Source organism: Barbus barbus, assembly GCF_936440315.1.
Source record: "Barbus barbus genome assembly, chromosome: 16".
NCBI classification, from domain to species: Eukaryota; Metazoa; Chordata; class Actinopteri; order Cypriniformes; family Cyprinidae; genus Barbus; species Barbus barbus.
Genome location: NC_136744.1, coordinates 22,159,642 through 22,182,822, shown reverse-complemented (window position 1 = coordinate 22,182,822; position 23,181 = coordinate 22,159,642). Strand labels below are relative to the sequence as shown.

At 38.3% G+C, this 23,181-nt stretch overlaps 2 protein-coding genes across 3 annotated transcripts in view; one reads left to right on the top strand and one right to left on the bottom strand.

The window, feature by feature from the left end:
* The window catches only part of slx4ip (SLX4 interacting protein), a 37,196-nt gene extending 33,331 nt beyond the window's left edge, over positions 1-3,865 (top strand). For both annotated transcript variants that reach the window (XM_079437035.1, XM_079437036.1), the window contains exons 7-8: positions 2,066-2,163; positions 2,237-3,865. In XM_079437035.1, coding sequence (XP_079293161.1) covers positions 2,066-2,163; positions 2,237-2,765 — 627 coding nt within the window. In that variant the 3' untranslated portion in view covers positions 2,766-3,865. The remainder of the gene's footprint in view (positions 1-2,065; positions 2,164-2,236) is intronic.
* Positions 3,866-5,189: 1,324 nt separating this feature from the next.
* The window catches only part of jag1b (jagged canonical Notch ligand 1b), a 35,471-nt gene continuing 17,479 nt past the window's right edge, over positions 5,190-23,181 (bottom strand). The window contains exons 6-26 of the mRNA XM_079437155.1: positions 22,297-22,427; positions 22,080-22,199; positions 20,461-20,574; positions 20,270-20,383; positions 20,074-20,187; positions 19,911-19,957; positions 18,834-19,007; positions 16,500-16,650; positions 15,691-15,855; positions 15,121-15,234; positions 14,914-15,027; positions 14,701-14,814; positions 13,494-13,610; positions 12,901-12,928; positions 11,569-11,654; positions 10,766-10,879; positions 9,446-9,555; positions 9,122-9,355; positions 8,264-8,395; positions 7,665-7,812; positions 5,190-7,102 (exon numbers count right to left, since the gene is read on the bottom strand). Coding sequence (XP_079293281.1) covers positions 6,648-7,102; positions 7,665-7,812; positions 8,264-8,395; positions 9,122-9,355; positions 9,446-9,555; positions 10,766-10,879; positions 11,569-11,654; positions 12,901-12,928; positions 13,494-13,610; positions 14,701-14,814; positions 14,914-15,027; positions 15,121-15,234; positions 15,691-15,855; positions 16,500-16,650; positions 18,834-19,007; positions 19,911-19,957; positions 20,074-20,187; positions 20,270-20,383; positions 20,461-20,574; positions 22,080-22,199; positions 22,297-22,427 — 2,896 coding nt within the window. The 3' untranslated portion in view covers positions 5,190-6,647. The remainder of the gene's footprint in view (positions 7,103-7,664; positions 7,813-8,263; positions 8,396-9,121; positions 9,356-9,445; positions 9,556-10,765; positions 10,880-11,568; positions 11,655-12,900; positions 12,929-13,493; positions 13,611-14,700; positions 14,815-14,913; positions 15,028-15,120; positions 15,235-15,690; positions 15,856-16,499; positions 16,651-18,833; positions 19,008-19,910; positions 19,958-20,073; positions 20,188-20,269; positions 20,384-20,460; positions 20,575-22,079; positions 22,200-22,296; positions 22,428-23,181) is intronic.

Sequence of the window (23,181 nt, the reverse complement as noted above, 5' to 3'; positions counted from 1 at the left end):
TAGTGTGAATTTTGACATAAAATGCAAATAAAATGGATAAATGTTTTATTCAGTAATAAGACATGCACATGAAATACTATGAAAACATGTGAACCAAATAAATTCTTAGAACAAAAATTCATGTGATTTGAATAAAATTAGCACAAAGCATCTCAAATTTTGCTTGGTCATTCTGAAATGTCAAAATGATTGGCTGCTGTTAACTTCCCAGAGCTGTTTGACAAACTCCCAGACACAAGGCATCTGCTGTTGATTGCTAGCAAAAGTTCATCAGAGTGTTTCGCTCTTAACCGCAAATAGTTTATTGCATTTACTAAAAGACCAACCGTGGCTTCCATTTCTATTTAGCACCAATTTTCCCATGAGAAATTATTTTGTTGTCTTCACATGAGATGGAAATGCTGCATTGTTTGCAAATAAAAGTACATTTATGCATTTGGCAGATGCTTTTATCCAAAGCAGCTCTCAAGGTTTAAGTAAAATTTTTCTCTATAAAACAAAGCATTATGTATGAATATATAGAGGCCCCTTCTTCAGGCCAGCGTCTGTGCACTTCATATGAAACGCATCCCTCTGCATTTTCCTAATTTCGCTCTAATGACTTGACGGACCTTGTGCTTATCTGGCTGCTTGCTCCTAAAATAGAACTAATAGCCTATATATCTTGAACCTGTTAAGAGGCCAGTTGGTAAACCTACACTTTTATGAAATCCAATCAGTTTGGACTGGAATGATTGTTTTGTGTCGGTTAATCGCAGTTCAATGATCCTGTGCCCCTAAAGACGGCGGCCACAAGCACCTGCTCTGTTCTTGCTCAGTCAAGGATTGTTCTGTTGATAGAGCTTCATTTGGACTGTTGAAGGTGTATGTTGGTGGGATTCAATAAGCTGCTTCGTCTCTTTATTCTTCTCAGAGCTGCCCAGTTAAGCATGGCTAGTACTAAAACAAGGACTTCAAAGTGTTTGTCAAACTATTCAGGTGGTCAAGCCAGGTCGTAATGAACACACACACACTCACTCACTCACTCACTCACATGTTTGTTTTCGTGAAAAGTGGGGAAAAATTAGGCGTAATGGTTTTTATACTGTACAAACTGTATGTGCTATTGCCTTACACCAACCCTACACCTAAACTTAACCTTCACAGGAGACTGTGCATTTCTACTTTTCCCCCCAAAAAACTCACTCTGTATGATTTATAAGCGTTTTGAAAAATGGGGACATGGGGCAATGTCCTCATAAGTCACCTTCACCTTGTAATACCTATGTCATACCTGTGTCATTATACACACACACACACACACACACACACAGACACAGTCAATGGATATTTAAATAACTACAAAACATTTTTTTGCTCAATGTGAGTGTATTTACTTATCTCTCAGCTTGAGAGAGTCTAAAATCTTCGACACATCAGCATTTAAAAGACATGTTTTTATGTGATTCTTAGTATCAATTTTTATACCACAACAAACATGAATATGTGTAACATTCAACCAAATTGGTACTTTTGACATTATTTACATTAACACACAAAATATACAATATGCACAAGCAAAAAAAAGCAAAGCCACAATAAAGCAAATATTTATATTTTGATAATAAGCTTTAATAATTTATATTTTGATAACCAAGACCAAGGGAAAAAAGAACTTCCTCTGAATACTGTCAGTTTAACACAAACTTGTGTTTTTGCTTGGTCTCTTGGGTATGGGCGTCAGAACAAAACATCCCATGGATTTATTCCCATGGCTACACCAAATATAATTAATTCATGTCAGTACAATGGACTTCTCTTAGAGTCCTTAAAAAAAAAAAAAAAAAATATATATATATATATATATATATATATATATATATATATATATATATATATATATAAATATAAATAATTTACTTCATAGTTTCTGTGTTGAGAGAGTAGCTCTGTTCCAAAACCTGATGAGATACCTACATACATTTAGACAACATCTAATGAATGATATAATTGATTTAAGATTTCTTTTGTTTCATCTTTTGTTCACCATCTTGAATTTAATGGATCTGTGTTTTTGTCTCAACAGAGTGAGCCAAGCCATTCAAAGTATTTTTCTGGCTCTGGCGAGATCATAGATCCATTACCCAGCTCCACAGCAACAAAAAGAGCCATTCTTCAGAAGATGCAAGTACTGTTCTGATATAACTTACATCCATATCCATATACATCTTCATGTAACCTTTCCTCATTCCTCCAGTGCCAGGCAAGCTAAAGTCCAACCCCAACAACGCCAAGATGATCAAGTGGACAAAGCTGAGACGGGGTCTGCTGAAGCATGTAATCCTATCACCATATCGTCTGGCAGCTTTCTCACGGGTGAGTCATTGGAGGAAGGGAAAGCAGTGTTGTCATCTAAATTAAGTAACAGTAAAGAGGTTACCGAACCACATCTTGACGTTACTGGTCCGAAGAGACGACCACGGACCCCAAGTAGTTCAGGAGAAGACATTGACCACCAAAAGACAAAAAGATCTCGTCTTGGAGAGCCTACAGCTTCAAGCGATTCCAACAACCCCTCTTCCGACGTTGCCGCTCCAGACTCCGTTTGCAGTCCCCAGCCTGAGATTTCACAGACTAACCAAAGCGGGCTGGCTGCAAGTTTGAGAGGCCTATCCGTCAAGCTCGTATCCTCTGGCTCCTCTATTAGTTCCAGATCTGTCGCCAGAGAGGGAAGGAAGGGGGGTGAGCCCAGAACATCCCGATTACGCCGGCTCAAGAAGTCCTGAGGGGCGCAACGGAATAGAACGAGAGAGGATGTCTGACGCCAATACGATGGATGTTACAGTACACACTTCTACTGTAATACTGTCTGTCAGCAGCGGTTGCACAAGAGTTCGCCACACACAGTCTCTGCACATACAGTACTTCCTTTCTCTAAAGTAAAAAACACAAAACTGCTTAAACGCTTGAATTAGATTACCAAGAAGCTCTCAAATATTTGAATCAACTCCACTAGCTACAGCTTGAAAGGAACTCCAGCAAACAGTAACTTCACTCTAAACAAAAACACAAATGCAGTTTGCGTTTTCGGCGTAAGATTTGTATTTCAGACTAGCCAGAGCCATTGAGCACACTGTGGCTTCAAGCCCAAATCTCTGGCTCCATCCGTCTGAAATCTCCACTCTTCCAGCTTCAGCTGAGCACATGATTGATTTCGCTGTGTTCTCACATACACCACGCTCCTTAAGCGATCAGGGGTTTTCACCGTTGGAGCCGACTGCTGTCTCCCTGCGGTTATTATTTGTAAATGTGTTATTGCTTTTTGTAACTGTTAAAAGTCTGCTGCGGGATGACTGACAACGTTATGGAACGCTGTAGTGGCGCTCGATATAGTCTGATATTTGGCTAATCACGGGTGCAGTCGACATTGATTTAGTGCGTGATGGCAGGATGATTATATGTATGGACATAAATTTGTTGAGCGACATGCTTTATTTTCTAGCCGTGCTTACAAATCACTCGATGTTTATGTATTTAGTATAATAGATATGTGTCATAAAAACGTTATCAGAATATACAAACATATAACATATAATACAAACATTGTGCAGTAATAATCCCATAATGTGGAAGTCGGAATGCTACTGGTTTCGAGTTACAACATATTTCACTGTATATTCTGATGTAGTCATGAAATTCTAATTGTTAAAGACAGCAAACCATTTGTTCTTAATCAAACAATGTTTGCATTAAGATAGTTGTGAACTAAATGTCCATGGAATACCTTAAAAACTGAATGCAATCTACTGTACTGCCTTACAATATAACCCATATTTTACTATTACTTAATCATTATTAATAAAGGAATTCTGATTTCTTGACTTTTAATTATCTAGTGCTCAGCATGACATACTGTAATGTTGGAGAACAACCTTCAGCAACTGAAGTAGCTACAGATATTTTCCATATTGTGACTTACATTCAAGTGTAACAGATTACTGAAAAAGAAACATTTAATGTAGGTTGGGAAAAATGTAGGTCTGTTTATTGGTTGTTAATAAGATTTTGAGATGGGTTGGGTTTTAAGTGGACTAAATGCTTAGAGAAATCCAGCAAACATCCCAAGGAGAAAATTGAGTTATGACATTTTGATTAAGGCCAGGATAATAACATGCATTTACAATTTAGAATTTTCAGTTCGTGTCAATTTAAAAAGAACAATTTTAATCATAAAAGAAAAGGCCATCAACCCATTCCAAACCCGTTCAACTTCTTCTGTGGACCAGCTAAAAGAAATTCTGGAGGCTGTGCTGAGCATTCATTTTGAAGTAATTGCAATGAATGGAGATGGATGCTTTCAAGCTTCAGAAATGACACAGAGCGCAATAAAATAATCATAAAAGTTACTTGTGCATTATATCCAAAGTGTTCAAAAGTTATAAAAATCCTTTGTGTGAGAAACAGACTGAAGTTTAAGTAGTTTTTCACCACTGTTCCTCTGCTGTGACCAAATTGAGTCAGCGAGTTTACCTCGAATCTGATTCATAAATCATTCAGACAGGTTTTATGAACTGGATCAACTGAGTGATTGAAAAGATGTGACTCACAGGAATGATTCGTTCACAAATTGGACTTATTTCACCAATTATAAGAAAATCTAGAGTGAATGTTCACTTAAATTTCTCACTAAGCTATCACATGACTTCAGAAGACTTTGAATATAGGGCATGAGTTGTATGAACCACTTTGATGAGGTCTTTGTGTTCTTTTTGCACCTTGAAACCTCCAGTCCTCTTTCAATGTGCATGGAAAACAGCTACCTTACTTATCGAAATGACTTTTTTTTGTGTACCACAGAAGAAAGTCATGAAAAAAACACATTGAGGGTGAGTAAATGATGACAGAATTTACATGATACATGACTGGAAAACATTGGGAAACCCCTTTCGTCTTCTCATCACCATAAGCTTTGCCTTTTGCCCTGCAGTTATTTTACTGAATACCTCATTCATCATGTAGGGAGGGAAGTTCAGTCGCAGCGTCAGTCTTCACATGGTACAGAGTACAATCAGACCCACACGGCTGTACCATGAAAAGACATTTAGACAGACCTTGTGCCTCACATAACATTACGTCGGTGTAAGAGAGGATTCAGCTCCTCCCAAAGCAGCACAAATCGAAAACAAACATTTCATTTTCCTTTTATACAAAATGTTTAATAAATATAACATTCAAAAAATATTGCCAGGAACAAACTAAAAAACAAATTTACAATAAGGTCAAATATGAACATTGAATATTGTCATGATCTCATAGAATTTACAAATGTGATAAGCTTGTCGGTTTGGTGTTTTAGAGAGCCTCGATATAAAAGAATAATGAAAAGAACACTACATGTGCACAGCAGTAGAAATGGACTCCTGAAAGCAAGGCAGTCATCTACAGTGTTTCCATTGGCCCCCTACTGTTCAAGTATTCACAGCCTAGCTTATGACATACTGCAAACCGAAGCGGAAGAGAAATGATTTGTGTGAATCAGGTTTACCAACAAGCAACTAAAAGACTCGTGTCCCCTTTTATTTTAGATGTTTTTAATGATTTATTTTTTTCTTTTTCATCCGTGGCAAGCAATGTGTCTGCCACCAGGTATCCAAACAAAAAGCAGTCATGATGTTGACATTACCTGCATTGAGCAAGTACGAGTTGGCAAAATACATACAATAGAAGTTTCAAATATTGAAATATCTGACAATGTATAAAAAGAAAAAAAAATCTCAGGCACACAAATGCCCATCTTGTTTTTCAAAAAAAAAAAAAAATAGACTGCTCTTTCTCTCTGAAATTTTGGTATGTGAAACAAACAAATGTCGTCCGAGCAAAGCTATTGGCTTACAAAGCTATCAAAACCTTCAAAACTAGACAGGACATATAAATAAAAAGGAATGATATTTTAAGGCTCTTGATTATTAAGTTAATAAATCAAATATACACCGTGATTAATAAAAAAAAAATATACATATCTACACTAAATTGACACAATTCTTCATATTGGCAGCAGAAAGCTGACCGACCTATCCCTCCCCAAGAAAAGAAAAAAAATAAATAATTTTTTTGCCCCCCACCCCACCCCCGTTTTTCATACTCATTTCCGACAATTGCTGTAGTGCGTAGCTGTGAAGGCACTTTCAGTTCAGAACTAGAAATAAAACCAACTAGAGAGAGTTTCCACACAGCTGCTGGATAAGGAAGAAACAACTACTTTAGCTGTGAGAGCATTGTCATTATGAACGAAAACAACACTTAAAACTATTTGCAAACACTATGCAAACTTTTCAGACTCACTGAGATACTCAAACGTATCCACCAAAATATAGACATTTGAAATGTGTACTTTTTTTTTTTTTTTAAACAATTTTTTTCTTTTACGAAGGAAAACACTGGATGCGAAACGGTGCATTTGGGTTTTCCAGCCGTCCACAGCAACTATTACAATTGCCAGTGTGAAGCCAGCTTGTCAAAACTTAAATTAACACAGGACTCTAAGCAAATAACAGCCTTGGAGTCCAGAAGACGACGCAACAGTTTTAAGAAGCACAACCCCCCCGAGACCCTGCCAAATGACCGGTAAGTGCAACAGGGGTTCGGTCGCACGGCAACACAGCTGCCTGCTATACGATATACTCCAACCTGTTTAAGCTCTGTGCTGTCTCCAAGTCTCTGTTGTCCTGTTTGTTAGTCCAGTTTGGGTTTTTGTTGGGCGCTCGCTCCTCCCGCTCCACCAGCGTGTAGGCCGGCTGCTTGGTGAAGCGCGCTTTCTGCAGGTGTTTGTCCATCTCCTCTTCCTCCACCTCGGAGTTATGAGTCCTAATTTTGGCAATGATGGAGTTCTTCCCCTCGTAGTCTTTTATGGCCACGCCGTGGGCCGCGTGTTTCTCGATTGGGTTCTTGATTTGGTTGAGCTGCTCACGCACGTTATTGGTGGTATTGTCCTCTGTAGCTGAGGTAGTTGCGTTGCTGTGGGTGTTCTGTTTCCGCCGGCGGTGAATACACCACAGGAAGGCCAAGGCAAGGGCGACGATCCAGAGCACGATGAAGATGGAGCTGAGCAGAGGAACCAGGTAGTCTGGGGAAACAAGAACCAGAAGGACAGTTAGTCAGACATTTGAATAGTTTCTCCTGCAGTCTTCTCGTTGTCCCAAATACTATTTACTGGTGAACATTTGTGCAATGGAAATGGGAAAACCTTGGAGTTTGAAAACAGAAGTGGTGTAGGAAAAAATAATCCACACTTTAATTTAACAGCAACATTTTCCTATTTTGGACAAGACATACAGTTTATACCCAGTCCCCTGGCCCAATCTACAGAGGCTGGCTCACACAGTTTAAAGGTGTCTTAAGTTAGGAAGAGACTTAGCAGCTTGGCAGAAACATAGGACGCCATTTTTGGTGAACAGCATGCATAAAGAGGACCCTGATGTCTAATTGAAGTTCAATCCAACTGGCAGAGCTGATGGCTTCAATGACTTAAAGCTTCTTTTGACAGTTAAACATTGCTCAAGCAAGACAGACCAAGGACAGACAGTTCAACACGACTGGCCCAGACTGTGGAAACCTTAATACTTTAATTTTTAACTACTTTTCAGCAAAGATGGACCCAGTGTCCGGTGTGATGTAGAGCTGCTTACCAGTTTTGGGGCTTGGTGTCTGGTGAACTCGTACGCCGGTGATGGCTTTGATGATGGTGCTGTTACCGTTGTGCTTGCTCACCAAGTCAAATATTTGACCCGTAATGTCTTTAATAGGATTCCTGTCCGACCTGGGCTCTTCTGTGGACTGCACAGGAAACGTAGACTCATAAATATCACAAAAATGTAATTTTCTACAAATTCCGCCTTTCTTGAGATATTTTGAAGAATGCTTCAACTGTTTTTTTTCCATAAAATGGAAGTCATTTGGGTCCAAAACAACTCTGGACTCCATTTACTTTCAATGTATGAACAAATGAAAAACACATTTTCTTATCTTTTGTGTTCCACAGAGGAATGGAAGTCATGCAGGTTTGGAATGACATTAGCGTGAGTAAATGACAAAAACTTTTTCTTTAAATACAGTAAGTGGTGTCCAGCTTCTCTTACTTAGAAACACCTGAACCCGCTGATCTTCTAGAGTACTAGAAACTTCCTGTCAGGTGTGTTGGAACAGGTTGGAGCTAAAAGTGGCCCTCTAGAAACATCATTATATGCTATTTTAGACCAATTTAAACTTGTTGAAAAGCTGTACTTACAATGTTGACGTGAATCTCATTGCTGGCTGAAGAAGATGGCTCACAGGTGATGGATACAGCGTATTCTGCCGTGAGATTCTTCAGCAGGTACCATTGCCTCAGCTCATTACAAACATGTTCCACACTCAAGCCCTGTCGCAACAGAAAGATCTATTACAAGTTTGTTCACATTTAAGCGCTTTCCAACTAAATAATTAGTGCAATATGCATCTAAATCTCCAAAACTTCTTCTCGGTTTTTAGGTTTGTCTCCAATAATGGAGCGGGCAGAGCGACAAGTCCAAAATGAAAGATTTAGTCGGTTGGGAGAAAGTTAAAAAATGAGACATAGATGGCAAGGTTCTCCCCCTGTCAAATATTAATCCTATACACTTCTCCCTAGTTTCTGTAGCCCATTAGTAGAAGAACCACATGTTTTTTATGCTTGTCACTGTCCTTTGTTGCACTCGCTTGTCTCTCGTTCAGCCATTCGGCTGGTTGGTGGGCAGCCGCCAGTGGTGTTTCTCAACAATGACTGCCTAAGTATTAAACCGTTACGGGATATTAGCTCAGGAATGTCTTGGTTCGGAAAGGGATACCGAGCCAGAGCTTATTGTACAAAATGTATTTCATGCGCTTTTATTCATCTGTAGAAAAAGTGTTTAGATATGACAACAAAGCTTGTGAGAATCCAACCAGCATGGAAAACTTCATCCATGAGGAACGTTGTCTCCTAGATGAAGAGAACCTGATCTTTCACACCCCACTGTGCTCTCAGTTCTCCACCGAATTAGAGAAGGGTGGAGGAGACGTTTGGAGAAGGGGAAAAATGGCTCAAAAGCTCATAATTCAATCGCTCTCCTCTGAAAGTATGACTCACTTGAGGCATGTTCTCCTTGTTAAAGGTGAACGTGATGTTGGCACAGCTGTCGTCCTGGTAAGAGAAGCTGGCGTGGCATTTGGAGGGTGGAGGGGGTGCAGGGGGCCAGCACTCTCCGAGACTAGGACAGGGTTTGACAAAGCAGTGCTCTTCTTTGATGGGAACACAGGATTGGCCTGCAGGACACCCACTTCTAGCCTTTCCTGCCCGACATGATTTTGGTCCACACCACATCTGAAGAAGAAAAAAGGCATTTTTGATAGCATAATTAAGAGAAGTATTAGTAAATGCCTCAAGAATACGATGCAGCGGCAGCTAAGTTACCATGGTGCAATGAATCTTTCCGTTTTGACACTGGCAAATGTAGCAGTCGTCCTCCCATTTGGCACCATCAGCAGTTACTTGTCCGTTAGCAATACAGGGTCTCCCAATGACTGTGAACGACATCAACAGAAGATTATGACATGGCAAGAAAGGAGTTGGTATGGTAAAAAAATTCAAGCGTCTCCATTTAGTGTATATTTTCTATTTGTTTCTATTGTCACATTCATTGCAGCCCAAGTACATCAAATTGACGTGAACCATCAAACTAAGGAGAATTTTTTGACAATGTTAAGTCAACAATGACTACGTTTACATGGACATCAGTAATCTAATTATTTACCTTATTCTGAATAAGACAATATTATGATTAAGGTGTTTACATGAGTTTTAGAATAATCCTTTCATGCTCCCGTTTTACATGTTATAGTACATTGATCGATTTAATGGCATGTGTCATTACGTCACCACGCGACGCCATCCAACGTCCCCTCCAGAATTTCACGTATAAACATAAGTTTGTCTTCGTGATGATGCCATATACAGTTCTGGGCGTTTTATTTTTAATTTTATGAAAGCTTCAATGTGCAGTTAATTATTTGTATGTGCATACAGACGACGGCAGTTTTGAAGCTCTTTTATTTGCCGTCAAACGGTTGATCACTGCCGTGTGTGTGCGCACTGCAAAATGCGGCGAAAAGTCCTACACAACGGTAATAGCTTGATTAAGATGTATGCATGTCTGTACTGCGCTTCAATAAGGGAAGGAAGGGGGAAGGGAAGTGGTGTGTGGCCAAGTATGGTGACCCATACTCGGAATTTGTGCTCTGCATTTAACCCATCCAAGTGTACACACAGTAGTGAACATACACCCGGAGCAGTGGGCAGCCAATGCTGCGGCGCCTGAGGAGCAGTTGGGGGTTCAGTGCCTTGCACAAGGGTCTCACCTCAGTCATGGTATTGAGGGTAGAGAGAGTGTTGGATATTCACTCCCCCCACCTACAATCCCTGCCGGACCTGAGACTCGAACCCACGACCTTCCAAGTTACAAGTCCAACTCTCTATCCACTAGATTTGTGTTTACTTCGATTATGACTTTAGCCGGATTAAAGTAATCAAAAATCTCTGTTTACATAGTAGATTTTTAATCAGAGTATTGTCTTAATCGTATTAATATCGGAGTATTGATGTCCATGGAAACACAGTCACTGTTTTGTAGGAAAGGAATGGTTTGGGAGATGTTAATGCAGGTCCTGATGTTCTTTTCAAATTAGAAATAAGTGGTGTGTAGCCTATTTGCATAAGCTTATATGACAAGCTTACCTTCTTGACACTCTGGTCCTGTTCTTCCAGGCGGACAAAGGCAGCGATAACCATTGATTTCATCTACACAGGTAGAGCCAATTGCGCAGGGAGAAGACTGACACTCGTTTATATCTGAAAGAATTAAGAGAATCTGTTAGGAATCATGCTCTGAACTTTTAAAGTCCTAAAACTTTCCAACCGCATGAAAAGCAACAGGTATGGTCTTGTTTCCCAATAAAAACATTGGAATATTGTTAAAATTAAATAGATTTACCTAATAAGCAAGACTGCTTAAGATGTTTAAGGCTTGTTTTCCAAGAATATTTTGAATTAAGGTTTTTTGCTCAAAACAAGACTAAACTGTCATGCCGTCCTGCTTATTGAGTTAAATATTCCCAAAGAGATCATTTTGATTGAGGTGAGTTCATAAAGTATGACCGAACACATCTTAGGCTCAGCTGACATTCACGACATGAGCTCATTTGCAGGTTTGGATGCATCAAACAGTAAAGCCTGAGTTATGTCTCGTGCAGCCAGATGAAAGCTTTTCAAAGAGCAAATCGAGCTCTGTAATCAGTACTGGATAACCAGGCTGATTGGCTTTCGGTCACTGCGAATCAGTTTCTCCCGAGGGGCCGTGAACATCAGTGCTGCAGAATGCGAGGACGCTGCTCACTGTGCTGTTGGCATTCTGCCCAGAGGGCTGGCTAATTGGGTGGCTAGACCGTGCATTTTGCTCCAGCTCTGTTTGTTTTTGAAGAGATGTGTTGTACATTTACAGGGCTCATAGTCAAGAGGATCAGGCGTCCTCTAACACTCACTTATGCGGCAGTCTGGCCCGGCGAAACCAGGAGCGCACTCGCAACGGTACCAGTTTTCACCATCCACACACGTCCCGCTGTTGTAGCTATGGAAAGAGAAACACAGAAGGTCAGACACAGTTCGGTTCAGGCATCATTGCAGCATTACAAACAGGGTCCAAAAACAGCATTAGTCAAGCACCAAATGAGAGTCAAAACTGGCATGTTGACATACTGTATACAAGCTATTGGCTAACAGTGAGCGAAAGAGTTAGGTCAACTACTTTACTTACTTTACTTTTAGTCATTTAGCAGATGCTTTCCAAAGCGACTTACAAATAAGAAAAAGTAACTAAAACTAAAAGTTAACACTCTGTAAATACTCTATACACACCCATTTAAGAAAATACAGAAATTAACTAAAGTGGGAAAAGTAATAAATATTAAAATAAAAATGGTTTAATATAAAATGAATAAACAAAAACAACCAAAATGAATAAAATAACAAAAAATTAATACAAAAAAATCATATAAAATAAAACAGGAAAAATAAAAACTAAGCATAAAAGCAAATAATATAAAATATAAAATGAATACAATAACAAAGTCAAATTAAAATGAATGCAAACATGTTTAGAATAAAAAGAAAATTGAAAATACAAAATAATATATAAATTTACAAATGAATAAAATAACATGAATAAACAATATTACATAAAATAAAATAATATAGATTGAATAAAAAGAAATATAAAGTAAAATACAAAAATTAAATCAACTTAATATTAAGCAAAATGAAAATAAAAATAAATAAATAAAATTGTTTAAAAAAAGTAACTTGCCAGTGAATGGTAACTTTATAAGGAAATTTGCTACAAAATTATTTTATACATCAAAATATCTCCAACTGTAATGTCAGACTAAAGGATTCAAATCAAAGACATACAAACTGTCTACTAATAAGAAACATCTGTATCGGCTTGCATGCCACAAAAACTTTTACAACTATGCAAAAACAGGTAAATCCAATTATTATTAGTGCATTTTATCAGTTCACTGTTATCAGTGGCCCCAATTCCAAATGACAAAATCCTTATCATATGTACTCATACTAATCTGTTTTGCTGGGATATGTTATTGTAAACTCAGAATCTTGCTTAGACAACTTCTCGAGCAGATGAACCCGATGTCAAAAGTACAATAGGCAGCGAGTTTAACGCACCCTTGGAATGACAGAAGCAATGGGAGTGCCTGTTTCCCAGCACTGTGAGAGAGTGTGAGAAAGTGCGGCACAGCTGTACGGGCCTGTTTACAGCGGCAGGCTGTGTGTGTAAATGTTTTGCCAGGACTTACCATGGGTGTGGGTTGCAGTCGTTGGTATCTGAAAGAGAGAGAAAGAGAGAGAAGAGGGTTTGAGTCACTTCACACCCATGTGAGCACATAAGAACGAACACAACAGTCAACATGTCAGAGCTTGTGTCTGAGCGCGTGAGCGTCTGCGTGCTCGCGTGGGCGTCCAGTTTGGCAGAGTCGCTGATTGCTCGGTTACTAACTGACTCGCTGTCTCCACATTTTCTTCTCTCTTCATATTTAGGACTCCAGGTTTCTCCGTTCTCACAGAGCGAGAGGTGCACAACAATACATGAGAAAGGCACATCGAGGAAAAAAAAGAAAGAAGCGGTGGGCTTGAGGAAAGGGGGGGACATCTGTCTCCACTTTCCCTCATTTAAATTTTTTCCTTCATAGCTGGCAGCAGCTGACAATGTCCAGCCAGGGTGAGGTGGGTTTAGAGAAAGAATGGAAAAGAACGAGCAAGACAAAGCCAGGAAAATGGATCCCTGCTTTATTCTCAGACTAAATGAGGGTTGAAAAATTTACTTTTATGAGTGAAACCATTCCCTCTTCCACTTTAAATCTACCTAGGAAGTTAGGACTGCGGTACTCACTCTCAGTGCAGGTGGATCCTTCCCAGCCTTCCTTGCAGACGCAGGTAAAGGAGTCGCCATTGACCACACAGGTGCCTCCGTTCTCACATGGGTTGGGCAGACAGCTGCTGTTCTTGGCTGCAAAGGAGCCACAAGAGAGGTCAGAATGCTTTGAACTGAACAGATCAACACGAGTGCAACCACATCAAGACTGCCACACTTAAAATGGACCCGCTACATCTTGAAGTATTACCAAGTACAACACTTCCCAAGACTCGATCCAACTAAATTTCCCATCAAAGAATTGGAGCCGACTGTACGCCAGATATGATATTTTCTGCATCAAAGAAATCTGCAAAAATGCTCGTCCCAAAATCTGATGGGGTTATTTTACAGATCGTGCTATTTGAAGCGAATGGCAGCCAATACATTGACAGAAAGAGAGAGAGATTTCAGTCTGTGAACTCGATTGATTGAATGTGAACACTGTTTTCTCCCTATTTTGCAGAGCAACTTCTTCTTAGTTTACATTTTAAACCATAAAACAGTTTCTGAATATTCAAGGGGTTTTCAAACCAAAGGGCCATGGGAAATTTCAGTGAAAAAAAAAAAAAAGACAAATCGTTCTAAAATTTTTGTATATGACTATTTTATATGATTTATATTACATATTATATTTATATATCATATTATTTATATTTTACATTATTTCACAATTTACATAACCATTACTACTATTTCATTTAATGATTGGTTGGAAATACAGTGCTATAGCAATATTTAAATAAAAATTTCTTCTTCTTATGCAGATAATAGTTTCCAGATACACTTTTTTTTATATATATTTGGCTTTAGTACAACAACAACAACAACAAAAAAGTCAATTGTTTAAATTCCACCAAATTTTAGAAGGGGGGTACATTGCAAAGTGATCAAATTTGGGGGTCCTTGGTATTATACATTTTTAAAACTCTTGAGCTAGAAATTTAGTGGTCATAATATTCTAGAAAGAATCAGTTTAAAAGATTCTGAAGCACTCATAAAAATACTTGTAGCCAAATTATTTGCTGCACAGTTGTAGATTGCAACTGCTTGCTCCAACATTGCACAGTGCATTTTCATCTTAAGTATGACTTTACAGCAAGAAGTGTGCTAAAGGTGTTTGTGGGAATATGGTATTTTTCACATTCTGAGATAGAGAAAGTGAATGGGCATCACCCAAACTGACCTATGTTGCATGTGGCTCCTTCCCAGCCAGGTGAGCACCTGCATTTGAAGATGTCCACATCATCATGGCATGTACCTCCATTATTGCATGTGGCTTCGTCACATTGACTATCACCTGAAATTACAGTTGATCCAATAGTATTTTATAACTCCACATGTACACGCTCACACACAAACAAAACTCAGCAAACTGGGTGGGTCATAATAGTCTTACGGGAGTGGCAGGTTTTTCCCTTCCAGCCATTTCTACATTTGCAGTAGAAATCGTTCACCAGGTCTTGACATGTTCCCTTGTTCAGGCAGGGGTTCAAGCTGCAGTCATCAATGTCTTAAAAAATGGGGAGAAAAGAATAAGAAAATAAGCTTAAAGAAGCACAAACATTTAACAAAAGCAGAGAAAAATCTATTCAAGTGAACATACTGATTTCGCAGTGAACTCCTTCCCAGCCGTCAGCACAAATGCACTGATAAACGTTCACCTTATCGATGCAAGTGCCGCCATTGCGACATGGGTTACTCTCACAGTCGTTTATATCTGAGAAAAGACCATAGACACCACAAAATTTATAGATAAGGATGCACAATAAATCGGTTGATTATCAGCCGATATTAATGATTTTGTTCATTGTGGTTGATACTGATATTGATTGGTTGTTATTGCAATATTAATTGTGCAAGCTCATTTTCTGTACTTTTACACTGAGATTACCTTTGCTGTCATCTAAAGCGCACTTAAAGTTAATTTTCAAAAACACTAATAACTTAACACTGTTAAATGCAGCAACCTTTAGCAAATCTTGTATTGAATAATCATTTATCAGACTTATTACATTATGATGTGTAAATTCACACGGATCATTTAAAACAACTGATTTTAGTTTTTTAAACATAAAAATAAAAATGTATTTTGAATTTTGAAACCAGTCCGTAAAATGAAAATAACCAAAATATTGTTGCGTGCCTATAATCCGATAATAATGTTTAGTCTTACTCTCATGGCAGTAGGTGCCTCTGAATCCTTCCTGACACTCGCACGTAAACTGGCCTCCGGCCTGACTCCTGCAGCGTCCGTGAGGACCACAGACGTTTGAGGAGATATATCGCACCCCTTCCGATGCACTGTTGGATGCCACAGCAACAGTGCAGCTGTCAATCACTGTGAAAGTTTCAGGAAAGACAGAAAGCCAACTGTTAAAACTCTGGGTTCATTGTATAATAAAACCTACAAAATCTACACTAAACCCACATTACCCATTCTTCCAGTTTATTTCAATATTTATGGGTTGACTTTCTAAGTTTTTACATCTACTTTTGCAGAAAGAGTGTATGAGAAGGCCATTTCATGCACATAAGCCCTGAAAGTTGATGGGCTTATCTATGTGTGGGGTTTGCCCCTCCTCTAACACACACGCGCACACTTTTAAACATCCAAGGCAGAGAATCCCACCAAGTCATTACCACGAAGAACACACACGGAGCTGTTAAGAAACTGGCAAACGTTCAGGAGGATTTGGGAATGGAGAAAGTGTTTAGGAGACTGTGTATGTGAGCTGTGTGTCCAGGGAGGTTACTGTCAAATAGCTTACTATGGGCTGAAAAAGCCTCATGTAACAAAATATGAGTTCTTTTTCCTCATCTTTCCTCCTGAAGGTGGTGGGAGAGTCCACGGGCCTGTAATCTAGTTTTACTCAGCAGCTGAACAATGGCTTGCAACTGGCAGATCAGCTTACTCTGGGTTTTAGGGGCGGTTTACAAAGATATACCGAGACGGGATCCGTCTCAGAGACTGAGATTTCTCACCTTGGCATGATGTGGTTCGACAATGGTCCTTCAGGTGAGAGCAGTTTTTACCCTCGTAGTCATCGGGACATTTGCAGAAGTAGTCCGAGGCCAGGTTGAAACACTGCACGCCGTTCTGACATGGGTTGGGTTGGCAGTAATCGATATCCAGCTACACCAGAGAAAGATTTACAAGAGGAGAAAAGAGAGCTCAATGATGAGGGGAAAATGATATCCAGGCATTTTTGGATTCTTAGAAAACACAGAGCAACCCTCAACAGCCTCGACACAGCGTCTGCCAGGAAAAAGCGCACCAAAACGCTCAGGAGAATAAAAACAAATAGGAGAATATTTTAAAGAGCTAGCCAAACCCTGCCTGTCTCAAACCTAGCCTGTCTTTCTTTGTCTCTCTCTTTCTTCAGGGTACAACTAGAGCTGGGTGGATGAAGGTATAAACTGTTTTTAAAGTAATTAATACTTTTATTCAGCTAAGATGCATTAAATTGATCAAAAGTGAGAGTGAAGACATTTATAATGTTATATTTCAAATAAATGCTGTTTGAACTTTCCATTCATCAAAGAATCCTGAAAAAAGTTAAGCAACACAACTGTTTTTTACATTAATAATAAGAAGAAATGTTTCTTGAAAGCAAATTAACATATTAAAATGATTTCTGAATCATGTGACACTGAAAACTGGAGTAATGGCTGTTGAAAATTTACAAAAATAAATAATATATTAAATATATTAGAAAACAGTTATTCTAATACTATTTCACAATATTACTGTTTTTGATGTTTTTTTTTTTATCCAAGTGCATAAGAGACTTCTTTCAAATACATTAAAAAGCTTAGCAACCCCAAACGTTTGAACAATAGTGTGTACTAACAGAAATGTCAAAATTCTGCTATACCGTTTAAAACTTATATTAATAAACTTCATCTTTATGGGAGCGATTTATTTATTTTCCTTTTTTTGGTGCATTAAGTGTCCAGTTTAGCAATAGTTTAACTGTAGGTTTGTATGTTTCGAGTCTTATTTTTAGCTGAGGTCGACTCAGTAATGATTAGGGGTGGGAAAAAAAATGTATTCTCCGATGCATCACGATTCTCTCTTCAACGATTCTGAGCTTGTTTTTTCCCCCACATATGGCATGTGTGCGTGCGGGCTTCATTGCACAGAATTTTTTTTTAAGGCAACCAGCTTCTGCAGATTTTTGAGTTCTCTCAACTTATTTTTGTAGGAGATTCAAATTTTTGTTGTATAAACTTAAAACAACAAGTTGAGAAAACTCAAAAATCTGCTGAAGCTGGTTGCCTTAAAATTTTAAGTTGGCTCAACTTTCTTTTTTTTTACAGTGTGTGAGACACGTGCGCATTGCTTGACAGTGTGTGCTTCCACCCGTCGTGTTTTACTTTAGATATGCTTTCATTTATGCCGTTTGGAATGCAGTACTATTAAATGCACGAAACTTGCACACTGACAGACGTGCGCTTTGTGTTTGTCCTGAAGCTCGATTGCGGCTGTGGTTAAATGCACTTGCATTTTCAAATACTTTTATACGAAATTGATGTAAACACAGTCAGTTATGTTTTCAGAGCAGGACAAATCATCTGATATATCGAAATAGATCTGTGCATTAGTCTGAATGCAGCCTGTTAAAGCTGCAACTGTCTATGATCTCGTCAGTAATAATCAAACAGCAATAATGCTGAAGGAAAAAAAGAAAAACCCAAAACTATTGTCTGTAAACTTTCGGATCCTTAAAGAACACTTATTTTAAATAAGTAATTGTTTTTAAAACTAGCCTGCTTATATAATAAAAAATAAAGTACATTTTGCACAAAATAAATTTGATTTAAAATTTATATGAAAATTTAGACGTGCAGTAATATTGAAAACAGAATGTGACGCTTTGTGATATTGAGTTGATAATGATAATCATAATTGAATTGAATCGTGAAACCAAGATTCACCCCTATTTTTAAGATGGCATATTGACACACAGAGATTCCAACTATAAACAAAAAGCATAGAAACAGCCATTTTGGTTAAGATGTAAAGTTGTAAAGATGTATTTGTACAGCAGAAGAATTAATTGGGGGAAAAAATGAAGATCAAGAATCATTTTGGGATCGGATCGTGACTCCCAGAATCGGAATCGGATTGGATCGTGAAGTACCTGAAGATTCCCACCCCTAGTAATGATACCAGATTGTTATGATCCATTTCCAAAAAATGGGTTTTTTGGGGAGGTTCAAAAATAAGTATACAGTATATACAGTAAATGTGATTCAAGTATTTTATATACAAAGATATCAATAGTCAGGAAAGAAAACAGGACTTTCTCTCACCTGACACAGCTGACCCGAGAAGCCGGCAGGACACAGACACTGAAATCCATTGACTTCATCCTGACACTGGCCACCATTTAGGCAGGGACTGCTAGCACACTCGTCCACGTCCTTGTCACAGTGTTCACCCGAATAGCCAGGAGGGCAAAGACAGCTGTAACCATTCACCAAATCCTGTCAAAGATGAGAGCTAGAATGTTATTTAAAAAAAAAAAAAAAAAGCTACAATAACTCAGTGCAGTGACCAAGGTAAAATAATCTCTGTGCCATAATCATGGGCATACTTTCCTGGCACTAACCCCCCCAAAATAAATGTTCAGCTTAGAAGGCTTACATTTTTTTGTAAACATGCACATCCATGTTTCTGCTCTGGATGTTTACAGTTTCTAGTCTTCAACAATAAGCCCTTCTGGAGATGAACTAGTCACTGGATTTGTCAAAGTTTGAGAGGTTCATGGCATTAAGCCTTAGAAAATGACTCAAGAGTTTTGTTTGAAGCAGTCAGAAGCAATTAAAAGGGATATCCTTGAGCACACCTGTACATTCCACCTGTACATTCCACTTGTTCTCAGTTATATCCGATTTCAGATAAACCCATCACTAAACATCACATACTAACTAGCAGTACTTGGCCGCTTTACATGCCAGCCCCCTCCTGCTTAAATGAAACAACAGAATATTACCCTACCATAAGTTTAGGGTTAGTAAGATGATTTTTTTTTTTTTTAAAGAAGTCTCTAGTTCACAAAGGTTGCAGTTATTTGCTCAAAAATACAGTAGAAATGTTATTGCTATTACTAATATCTGTTTTCTAAATTAATATATTATGAAATGTACTTTATCCTTGTGATGTCAAAGCTGAATTGTCAGGCATTAATTCAGTGTCACATGATCGCATGATGTTGATATTTTTGTGGAAATGTTTGATGAACAGAACGTATTTATTTGAAATTGATTTTTTTTTACATTATAAAAGTTAACTGTCACTTTTGCTGAATAAAGGTTTTAATTTCTTTCTAACCCCAAACTTTTGAACAGTAGTGTACATTGATAGTAAAACATCAGAAGATCTCCTACCTTGCAAGTTCCTCCATTCAGACATTGACCCTGACATTCATTTATGTCTGAAATTGAGAGAAATATGTGAGAGAAATATGAATTTTTAAGCCAAAAACTCTAGATAGAAATCTACAAAAGCGCATACAGAGATAAAAAGAAAAATAGAGATTGGTATACTCACTTATATCACAATTCTGACCCATCCAGCCTGGGAGACACTCGCAGAAATATGCACCAATCAGATTGTGGCATGACTTGGCATTCACACATGGCTTGTCGTCACATTCATTGGCATCTTTGAAAATAAATGTTGTGATTAACTCCTAGTTAAAAGCATGATGAAAGTCAAACTTCAAATTGCTTCACTAATCTCTCACCAATCAGACACATTTTGCCGGTCCAGTGAGGAGGGCAGGTACATTTGAAGCCATTAACCAAATCCTGACAGGTGCCTCCATGTTTGCATGGGTTGGGTGTACAATCATCCACATCTGTGAGATCAGAGCAGGTTAGACAAATCAAGTTTTGCTGGATATCTTCTTCTGAGTGTGTTTGTGTGCCTTCTTACTGATTTCACATGATGGGCCGCTCCAGCCGACTGCACAGTGACACTCGTAACCCTGACTGGTCTCCTTGCATGTCCCTCCATTCGCACAAGGGTTGGACAGACAGGCGTGTTCAGCTGTGAACGCAAGCATATAGTATCACTTGTTTACAGTTTTTATTGATTTTCACCTGAAAATCAAAATCCGTCGTTATTTACTCATGCTTTACCTCATGTTTCAAACTCTCTTGTGAAACCATATGATCATTATATTGAAGCAAAAATTAGTTTAGGAGAAGAAAGAAAGTTTGAAACTACATGAGGATGAGTAAAATAAAGACAATTTTTATTTCGGGGTGAAACATAGCTCTAATCTGACTGGAATATGTTGATCTAACCTTTGCACTATAGTCGCATGACTGACCCCATTAACTTAACAGTTAGCAAAGCTTTTATCTTCCTGTTTAAGACTGAACGATTTCTCCAATGGTTTGGATAGGGGAAGATTTCACTGCCCCAGGAGGTTGTCACCACCCTGAGGGCTTGAATCTGGATTATATGAATCCGAGAGGAGGATGGGGAGGAAAAAAGCCATGACGGTCCATCTGGCAGATTTAATCACTATACCCATCCAACCACTGACTGTCAAAACAGACGAGATTCACTGGCAGGACATATCATAACAGAGGATTAGCAGACCTGGGCGCCCTTCCTGACACTGTAGACAGTTAAGGCCCGTGGTCTGATCCCCCATAGGCTCTCTACACCCTTTTCCATCTAGCTATACAAGAATGCAATGACACTGCTGCAGAATTTGACTTGGTGTCAATAACAAAATGGCATTATGTATAAAATGGACTCGTGCCAACAGAAACACAGAAAGCAGCGCATAATGACTGTTAAGATTCATTAAACAAGACGATCAAATTCAAACGACTGTATCTAAATTGCTCCTTGTATCAAGTTTCAAGCAGCTACACTGTCATTATGTTTCAGAATCGTAAACAGGGAAAGATGATAAAACTTTTGGGCACTACTGCTACACACACACACTCAAAAACAAGTCTCTAAGGTATAAATGTTTGCTTTATTTACCGTAAAATGTTCATAGTAGGGTAAGGGTACATATACAACTCTAATTTAGTAATTTGCACCTTTTAAGAGTAGATAAGCTACAAACCCACACCTTTAAAGGGACTACCCCTAAAAGGTACCATTTATTTTTGACAGTGCATCAAGTGATTCTTTATAATGCAGTGCATCGATCCAACTCTCATATTCAAAATGTGCATTAACCGATGCATCAGTGTTTTATGCTTTAGATATTTCATTGCAGTAGAATGACATTTATTTTGCACTCATTGCTACATTAAGTGCACACTTGATGAAACTTGACAACTTGAAACACACCATATTTAAATGCAAAATACAAAAAGTAAACCTTAAAATGGAATAAGGAGATCAACTAGTTGATATAAAAACAAAGAAACAGGAAAACAAACACTTGAGAAAGCACAATACTGACATTTTCATGTCAGTCGGACAGACCTTTCCTGACTAATTGGACGTTTTTGGCCACAATCTGCAAACCAACCCGGACTCTAGTTTGATGTTTGAAAATGTGGCTAGCATGACGTACTCACCTCGTTCACAGTTGACCCCAGAGTAGCCATCTTCACAAGAGCACTGGTACTTGTCAGGCCCTGTATTGCTGCACGTTCCTCCATTCAGACACGGCTGGTAAGTTCCACAGTAGTTAAGATCTGAGAGATAAGAACAGGATTAGTATGTTAGGATTATGAATGTTAGGAAACAAAAACAGAATAAAAGACAGAAAAAGTAAAATTGACACATGCTTACCTTTGTCACAGAGTTGTCCACCCCAATTAGTGTCACAGAGGCACTGCCAGGGTTCAACGCAGGTTCCGTGTACACAGCCCGGGTGAGGGATGCACTTATCACAGTATGGACCCTGCCAGCCATACAGACACCTGAAAAAGACAAATAGACACAAAGGCAAGGTTTTTAAATGACTACTAACAACTGCAAGTTTCACTAAATGACAATATATATATATATATATATATATATATATATATATATATATATATATATACCAGAGGAATTTTTAGTGATAGTGTTAATTTTTATAGTTTTTTGTTTTGTTTTGTTTTAATCATATTGATTTTGAACTTTGAGACCAAAATGCCCACTACATGTAGTTCAGTTCATGTAGTTTGATTTTCCATTTTACCCATTTTTTTATTTCTAAATAAAATGGCATACAAATTGAGTTAACACAAATAACATTTTAGTTATGATAATGTGCAATTAAAGTGAAATAACTGAACATAAATATAAGCAAATTTTGATAAATAATATCAGACGGCACTTAGAGGCTTTTGCATCTGAATGTATTTGAGTGAGATGAAGTTATCATTTGAGTTGAGTTATCATGGACAGAATGAATAACAACGTGTTTTATGATGAAATTAACAGTGCAAAACAATTTTCTATCATTTCACGTCAGAGGCGTCAGGGCTGAAGTAATATGTTCTGTTTATAACGACAACACCACACAAAAACAATGTGTAGTGCTTTTCTAAAGCATAATTTGCAATCATTTTCTCAAAGTACTTATCAAAACTTTGAGAAAAGTGTTGTTTTTCAGGGCGTTCAATGCTAAAAGATTACCCTTTCATAAACCCTGTTTTAAAAGTTCGCTCCAGTCCACTGGGAAAAGGG